The sequence below is a fragment of the Sinocyclocheilus rhinocerous genome, unplaced genomic scaffold (assembly GCF_001515625.1).
Source record: "Sinocyclocheilus rhinocerous isolate Xijiao unplaced genomic scaffold, SAMN03320098_v1.1 scaffold889, whole genome shotgun sequence".
Lineage (NCBI taxonomy): Eukaryota > Metazoa > Chordata > Actinopteri > Cypriniformes > Cyprinidae > Sinocyclocheilus > Sinocyclocheilus rhinocerous.
The window spans coordinates 2,374,817-2,384,119 of NW_015638024.1; the positions used below are offsets into that span (position 1 = coordinate 2,374,817).

At 35.2% G+C, this 9,303-nt stretch overlaps 1 protein-coding gene across 1 annotated transcript in view; it reads right to left on the reverse strand.

The window, feature by feature from the left end:
- LOC107749477 (protein FAM83D-like) overlaps positions 1-6,536 on the reverse strand; it is a 10,814-nt gene extending 4,278 nt beyond the window's left edge. The window contains exons 1-3 of the mRNA XM_016564646.1: positions 5,664-6,536; positions 1,875-2,042; positions 1,647-1,771 (exon numbers count right to left, since the gene is read on the reverse strand). Coding sequence (XP_016420132.1) covers positions 1,647-1,771; positions 1,875-2,042; positions 5,664-6,242 — 872 coding nt within the window. The 5' untranslated portion in view covers positions 6,243-6,536. The remainder of the gene's footprint in view (positions 1-1,646; positions 1,772-1,874; positions 2,043-5,663) is intronic.
- Between the last annotated feature and the right edge of the window lie 2,767 nt (positions 6,537-9,303).

A 9,303-nucleotide genomic window follows, 5' to 3' on the forward strand; every position in this document is an offset into this window, starting at 1 on the left:
GGCCCGTTTTTAACGAAATAAAAATAACTGCTTTATTTAATTAGAAGCAGGGTAACTTAAATTTCATTTTTATAATTTTTATTTTATTAATCAAAATACAATGCCCACAATATAATATTCAGTGTTGGGCTGCCGAAACTCCGAACGCATGCATGTTGAGGGGCGAGCTGAGAAGCCTACTAATGTCTTCATCCATTTGCAACAAAACTTTATAGTTCTGTTGCAAATTAATTAAGAATTTATAGTGCTATATCTCATCTTAATTAAACATATTTATATTGTATACACGGTTTACAAAATCTGTAAAAAATATTGCACTGAAATGTGCGCTGAAGGAATTTGCCCTATTTTAATTATACCCGTCATGTTTGTGGTTTTTCATCATTATACAGTCTGTTTAAATAAATATTCAGAAACACATGCAGTGCTACTTTTTTTATTTTTTCTGTTCAACTTTTATTAAACTGCAGCTCAAAATAGAATAGGCCTATACCCTAAATAAGGATAAATTATATTGGAACGCATCTCCAAAATAATCGCATACACAGATGCACGTTGCCATTACAGTAGTCAGCGCCGAACAACAGGCAAATAAAATATAAACTGAGGTTACAAAAGTGATTCAGTCAAGATCAGTGAGGGATTTTTTATTTTGTTCTTTGATTAACATTATAATGACTGGCGGCAAGCGGCTGCTGTCAATGCACGGATCTAATACACCCGTTTTTCTTTCTCAACTCTTTACGTTCACTTAAGACATAACCGATTGTATTTATGGGATATTTTGATATAATTCTGTGTGTATTTGTCCATTCGAATGTGTAAGAACGAGAGAAAGAGAGCTCAGTTCGTGTATATAAGAGGCGGCTTTTGTGCGTGCGCTTTGTGTGTGTGAGCAGCACAGAAAACAGCGCGCGAGTACAGAAGTGAGTTCTATTTCGTCTTATTGCAGTTGAATCTTTTGAAATCACAATAAATGCGCATACAGAAATTGAGAAGCAGAATCGAAATGTAATTTTATAACAAGTAATTTGATTCCTGACCTTAGGCATCTGATCTGATTTCCGAAATTGGAATAGCTTTTCGATTCCCAACCCTTCTACTAAATTATTTCATTCTTGCATGCAAAAAACCTGTATGGTGACTATGGGGCTATGTAAAATATTTTTTGCAACTTACTAGGTTTATCATATGTCATTTTTTCCAGATAATGTCTATAATCGTCTGTTACCTGACTGTTGACATCGACATCGCGGTATACGATAATATTGTCATATCGCCCAGCCCTAATTAGAACTGGAGTCATAACTGTTATGTACTGACTGTCTGACATTTACAAAGTTAAAATCAATTCATTTAATGTAACAAATTACATAATTTCTTTGTAATTATTCTACATTGTCTGAAAGGTTATACACCACACAAAAAATATTTTGAAGAATGTTTTTGTCCATAAAAGGAAAGCCAATAGGGTCCAAAACAATATTGGACCCCACTGACTTTCATTGTCTCGACAAAAGACATTTTTCAAAATATCTTCTTTTGTGTTGCACAGAAGAAATTAAGTCAAACAGTTTTGGAACAACAATTTTTATTTTTAGGTAAACTATTCCTTTAAGACCTTGTGGAAAAGGAGTTTTTGTTACCTATATGAACCTGTGGCCACTCTGTTTCCATCAATCAGCATGAAACGCTCATGAACCTTTCCAGTGATCCGAGCACCTGATCTCATGTAGTGGGTAGAACCTGTTATGGTTCGTATTTTCATTTGCTTCAAAATTAAATAAAACAAATTTTAAAAAATGCAATAAAAAAAATCTAAATACATTAAATATAAAAAAATAAACAATAATAATACAATGAAGAGCTCATACCAGCAGCTCATCCAGCTGTACATGAAGGTTTTTACACATCTGTAAGAATGAGGGAAGAGAAGACTGGTCTAAAAGAATATACACAGGAACTCTGCGGCGTGTGCAAGCTTCCTTCAGGTCTTGGAAGATATCCAGGTCTGTCAAGGAGTCTGTCACAATGGCAATCACCTAAGGATAAAAATCACTTCTGATTAATGAGAAATTAACAGCAGTAAAGATTCTTTATGCAACTGAGAATTTATGACCTCAAGTTTGGATAAACATGGTGGGAAATGAATTAACAGCTTACAGCTTCAGCATCACTGAACTTCACGTTCTAGTTCATTTGTATGATTGTCATGACTGCACAGCCGCTGGCTACACACCTTGATGATTTCTTATTACATTTGGCCTTTAAGTACATGCAAGCTGGAACAGATCCAGACTGCCTGCAGGTATAACCTAAATACATTCAGCTCAAAAACCCTTTCAGTTCAAGGACTGAAGAGCCTGTTGTGGCACCTCCAGGTTCAGACCCTTAGAGGTAACAGTTCAGTGTGAAAGACGCTTCTGCACATTCTTACCATTCCACATTTATGATCCAGAGCACTACTTTGCACAAGTCACACACGTACCCTTCAATCACCTAAAAACCCAAACGCTGATTTTTTTTTATTAATACAACTGAAATAAGTTTTTAAATCACAATAATCTTGAATTCATTGTTATTATTTACATTGCTGTTGCTTGGTTTTTGATATTATTTTAATCCTCTTAAAAGTTTAAACTGGGAAATATGAAAACAAATTAATTTTCTAACTTAATATCAGTAAATAAAAAAAATAAATAAATGAAGGTGTTATGACATTTAAATATTACATCTAAAGGATTAATATCTATTGCTACTTAATTATTAATTAATTCAACAGATACAGACATCTGTTTCCATGTCATAGTAGCTATTTATTAGGTACTCGCTTTAGTAGCTACACTACTGTTGAATAAATACCTGTTTAAAAAGAACTAGTAAAACTAATTTATAAATATATAATGTTTATGTAATATATAAATAGTTCCTAGAAATATCTACTAGTAAAAATAAGTACCAGCAACAACAACTGGAATACATACTAGTTGGAAATGAATAGTTGATATGAACCACATCTACACAGAATTAAATCTGGGAAATTAAAATTACAATAAATTATGTTACAGGTTACAATGGAATAGTTACTAGTCCCTATTGGGATAATGACAAGTAGTAATGTCACTAACTGAAGTGATAATCTCTTTTGGAATAAGTACTAGTATCTATTTGTATAGTATAATTCAGAAAGATAGTAGTCACTATTGGATTACATACTAGTAATTTAAGAATGAATACCAGGTAACAGAAAAATATACTTCATAGATGTGTTCATAACAATGATTAAAGTTTAAAGCTGGTCATAGATGTATTCAAGTATCAGTGTTAAATAATGCCTTGACATTGCACTATTCTTGTAAAGTTGCTTTAGAACAGTATGCATCAAGTTTCAGCACAGGGAAGAGCAGATTAATTATTGCTACAGATGAATTAGCTATGTAATACATAATAGCATAATTATAATTAATAGTAATCATTATTACATAACATTAATAATGATTAATACATAAAGTTAATATTAATATATCAATTAATAATTAACTATCATGTCCACTTGTCCATATATAAGGGAAGAGCTAATTATTGCTACAGATGAATTAGCTATGTAATACATAATAGCATAATTATAATTAATAGTAATCATTATTACATAACATTAATAATGATTAATACATAAAGTTAATATTAATATATCAATTAATAATTAATTAACATGCATGCAGCAGAATGAAAGCTATGAATTCATTCATATCCACATGTATTACATTATAGCCATAGAATTTCCAGTCCTTATTCAAATTGACAAATCATGTATCACGAAAATATAATTTTTTTAATTGTAATAATAATATTGTTTTTTTGTTTTTTAAATCCAGAAAAATGCATATAACAAATGCATGCATAAATATGATTAAAATCTAATTTATTTTTTGTTGAAGTCAGTAAAAATATTGTCCGGGCAAAATAAAATCTTTATTGTTGGCCAACATGATTGACCATTCAATGAAATGGATATATATTTTCAATTATTATCATGGACTATGATATGTCAGCGTAACATTGATCTTATGGATCTTCATTTGCAGTCTACACACAAAATCACTGATATTTCATGCATTTAATGTATTGCTCTAAGAAAACATGCATTCGGTGAGCAGCGTGCGACTGTCTCCGTTTGAATTCTTGTGCTGAATAGGACTATTAATGATAACAGTGTTTATTGCATATTTGGATATGAAATATTTTCTTGGCAGCGGTAATAAATTGTGAAGTTACACTCCAACTAAATGCTTTAAAAGGGCAGTGAAAATAAAGAGAGCACTGGAGGAATAATTGTGGATGAAGGTCTTGCAAAAGAAAAAGTAAGTGTCGCAATGTTACACATAGAGAAGGATGAAAGGCGTGCTCAGATGAAGGTCTATCTGTCTCCGACCCATCGAGCTGTTGACCACATTGATTTTCTTTTTTTCCCCTCTGATTTTGCCACTTAAAGTGGAGAGAGGCCTGCATTTGTCCCTGGCTCTCGAAGCCTTTCACTGAAGCAAATCCTCTTCAGGATGTACAAGTGATTATGGGTAATTACGTGTGGAGAATGGACACTCAAGGAGAGCCGAGTGTCTAGAGCCTGTCAGTCAAAATGCATGAGATGAAACCAAAACAAGGGCCTTTTTTGAAACGACTTACATTGTGGAGAGGTGATCATTTGTTATTTCCTCTTTGAGGTAAACAGATTCAGACACTGAAGACTGTTCTGTTTAGTACAGCACTGAACATATAGAGGCCTCAAACAATTATAGCTTTTTACATTTGAAACATAAACCTGAAAATGGCTAAATGTAGCCCATTTTACTTCTGTAATGCAACACTGCTGTTTTTTTTCCCCAGATGTGTGTTTCAAAAACAATATTTCAGTATAATTACTTAAATTATAGTAATGTTAGCAATAAACTGCATGCCTTTGGTGCAAATTAGTTTTAGCCTAATCCCAAAACAGAAACCGCACTGAACAGAATACAGACCAAAGCCATTAAATATAAAAAGGCTTCAGTAAGCTCTCCTGTGATACGAGGCCTCTGGGATCATCGATCTGCTGTAAAATCTTTCATGGAGGAGTTGGAGAGACTGTATTTTGTATCCTAAAGGCTTTGACCTTTGCAGGTCTAACGCCACACAACGTTTTGCATATACTGGCATAGTTTTGGTCTGTTTAACAGAACAGTTGGTAGTACATTATTAACTTCTCATTGCCTTTTTTCTTATGAAAAATGTTCTCCGATGAGCATAATTGGATTTCACGCCAGTCTGGATTGGAGAAATCCTTCTAAAACATGAATAATTTCATTATCAGCCGAGGCATGAAGTTATTATAGATCGACCAGCAAATCGCTGCACGTCGTTTGAAAGTCATGCACATTTCTAATTTGAAATGTAATTCTTCATGTTGACCTCAGTGACATACATCCTTATGAAGTCCTTTGTATCCGATAATGATCTCAAATGTTAATCATTTAGTTATATTCCTGCTTTAACAGATTGCTGTACTACATGATGTGAATGTGACACGAAGGATGGGTCAGGGGCTTTTGTGTGTATGTGTATTTAGGCATATATATATATATATATATATATATATATATATGGAAACAGCATGGCCTGAGAAATACCTCTTTTGCATTTTTTATCATCCTCCTGGCTGCCTCTTTGCAACTATAAATGCACTCTCCATAACTCGGCTGGAAGTAGGCGACGGCACGTGTTACTCCACGGAAAGACCCTGCAGTAAACGCTGGCCAGCCCATCTCTAAAACTGGAGGCTCAATATCAGACACTTCGGGGAAATAAGTGACAGATGAGCAGTCCAGTGTGCCAGACTGGTCCAAATGAGAATCGTCTCCAATCAGAGAGAGTGATTTAGGCACTACAGCAGCGCGGGAAATCCGCCTGATCTCGTCGTCGGAGAGAAAGTTCGGGATTCTCTCTTTCTGCAGGAATCCCATGAAGGATTGAACTCCGCCAGCGACCAGCTCCTCCAGAGCGAGTCTGTGCCTCTCATTGTAAAGTTCTTTAAGGTTTAGATCCTGGCCTGTCCTCGGTGTCCGCCAGCCCGGCGAATCTTCAAGACACTGGGAAAGAGCCATAACCGAAAGCTTATTAATCACACTAACGTTTCCTAAGATTAATGTTACACTCTGACACCTGTATCCTAAACTTTCAAAGGTCTCGTCCCTCCGCCAGGCGGCCATTGGTCGGTAAGTTGTTGCCAGTCAAGTTGTTGCGTCACGTGCCCGCCAAGTAAGAACGCCATTGGACAATCTGCCCTGCGCCTATTGGCCAAGAGTTTGAATTCGGAGGCAAACAAAGGCGGCGTGTGTGAATCTCCTCTGCTCTGCAGTAGCCCCTCACTGCGGAACACAAGATCCAGGGGGCGTGGTTGGATCTACATCTAGAGGGTGGAGATTGGTAAGTTAAGGGGTGGAGATGGGTGGGGTTAGGGATGAGGGGGTGGAGATGGGTGGGTTTAGGGATCAGGGGGTGGAGACGGGTAGGTTTAGGTATATGTAAGGTGGGAGGAGCCCCCTGGATCTTGTGTTCTGCAGTGAGGACCATCTCCTGCTCTGTGTTGTTGAATGTGAAATATTCACGATGGTATTGTGAAAATAAATGGCCTCATAAAATACAGGTAATAATAAGCCATATAAATAATAATATAAAATCAGTTGAGATTATGGCAGCATGTCTAAGCAGCACTCCTCCAAAACAACTATTCTTGCTGAATTAACTCGTAGATTGATAACCGAGATATTCCGAAGTGTCATTCATTGCTGCATATATAGCCTATTTATAACAATATTAATGCTATTAGAACAAATGTACTACTCTTAAAGGATAATTTGTAATAGTATAAAGCTACAATGTAAAAACACTAGCTCTATTCTTCTCTGCTGTAATCAAAGAATCCATCATATACTTTATATGTATCTTTATGTACAGGCACAAACTTTAAAGACTATTAGCATTAACATTAACATTTCTACTATTATTGCATGAAACAAAAAAATACAGTGTGCTGAACACAATACACACAAAAAAAGGGGTTTAAGATTTTACCATTTGGGGTACAACAGCTTGTCCCTGGAGCAGTACCCTTAAAAGGACATATTTGCAAAATCCTCAAAACTAAAAATGTATTGGTGATTTAAAAAATCTATTGTTTTTGCCTGTGCATGTTCATTCATGTCTTTTAATTATTTTTTTTAATTGAGTCCCGATGTCCTCTACCGAGGACATAGCATAACTTATGAACGAAATATCATTTTTTACATTTTTTTTTAATGCTCTAAACAATGTAAAGACATGACAATTTTTCCTAAAAATCTTTTCTCGGGTCTTAAGAGGTTAGAGTAGTAATACGTACCCTTAAGGTACTAATATGTACCTATTAGGGGTAAAAAAGGTACAAATATGTCCTTTTAAGGGTACTGCTCCAGGGACAAGCTGTTGTACCCCAAAAGGTACAATTCTGGCCCCTTATTTTTCTGTGTGTAGAATCATGTTGTCACACTATTTCGGGTAAGCTGTCAGCCAGCAAAATTTAAACAGCAAAACAATTCTGAAACAAAATAATTAATATAAGAGCAATAATGTAAAAGATAACAAAAACATTCGAACAAATATCTGAAATTCTCAGCCTTTCAATTATATAGTTCAGTTCATTGACCATGTCTTGATTATATGGTATTGTGATTATTCAGTCCCTACAGCAAAAAAATATGATAATGGCATTATAGTGGACAAAATTCATTAAAAAAAATATTCTACTTAAAGGCTTTTTGAACTAGGAGTTTCAAAACAACAAATAAAATCACTGCAAGAGAATACACACTTTTATTGGACTTTTGACTCAAAACCTTATTACTGAAATATAATCACTGTGACAACTAACCTTACTTTCCTCTATATAATATTTATAAAGCTAAGCTATATTCATCATGCATTTACACCAGAAAATGAAATATTCGTGCAGAGGTCTTAATGAAGGAAAAGCCCAAACCGCATGGCAACCGTCTCATAATGGACAGTAGGTGTTTTCGGGCTTTATCCAATCAGATTCATCTGTGCCTGTACTGTCAAAAAAAGCTGCATGTCTGAAGGTGTAATTGCCACTGTGGCTTGAGGGGGGAGCCCCTGGATAGCAGGTCTTCCACCACATACTAAGAAAAGAAAAGTAAAGACTTTGAAACATTATACATATTTTATGTGTGCACATACAAGGGCTGAGTGTCACACAACCTGTTGATAATAGACAGGCCGGTGTTTGTTGCACTCTGGTTGACTGGTTGTTAGTTCAGAGAGCACTCTCAGACTTACTTTCACCTTATATGACCCTCTCAAAAAGAAGTAGTAATCACTGTTTCTGAAACTGTTAATAGTTCAAATGCAGAACCATTTGCATACAGCTGTGCATATTAAGCATCATTAGTAATAAACTGTATAAATATTTCTGGTGATTATTACCCGAAGATAACAACAGCAATAATAACTGGTAATTGTGGCAAAATAGTCTCTCTACCCTATTCTCTAATAATAATAATAATAATAATAATAATAATAATAGGTTAACATTACTTCTGATAAAATATCTGTATTTAATTGTATGTTGCACAACATCAACATCATCCATTCAATTCTATTCCATTGATAATTCCAATAATAATTGCATTCTGTTGCATGTTGCATATCTATTTCCCCTGGCCATGGTTGTGTAGCAATGGAGATCATATTCTGTTCTATTTTATTCCAGCATTAATATGTACAGCATGCTGCACAACAATTTTCAATTTGCCATAGAGTTTGTACTCTGTTCTATTCTAATAATGTTTATTCTGTTGCATGTTGCACATTAATTTTCCCCACACATGGCTGTGTAATAATAATATGAATTGCATGTTGCGCAACAATTTCCAGTTTGGTCGTGTGGCTATAGACTAGAGAATCTGTTTTATTTTATTTTATTCGATTGTAATATTGCACGAAGTATTTCATACTCCTATTCGTGCGGATGTTCCAAACGTGTTTGTAGTATATGTAGTAGGCACATGCTCACGATCAGTATAGTAGCTTGTTTTCCCCCCTCGTTCTTATACGACCTACTGACCGAAAGCGCTGCTCCATATTTCTGGCTATATTAGACATTTGCGCATGAGTCACTCCCTTCAGTGTGTCTGCTCAGCCCGTCCTAGAACAGAGAGGGGTAGGATCAGGATTTTGGGTTTGGGTGACGCGTTTTAATCACGTGCCCTTATT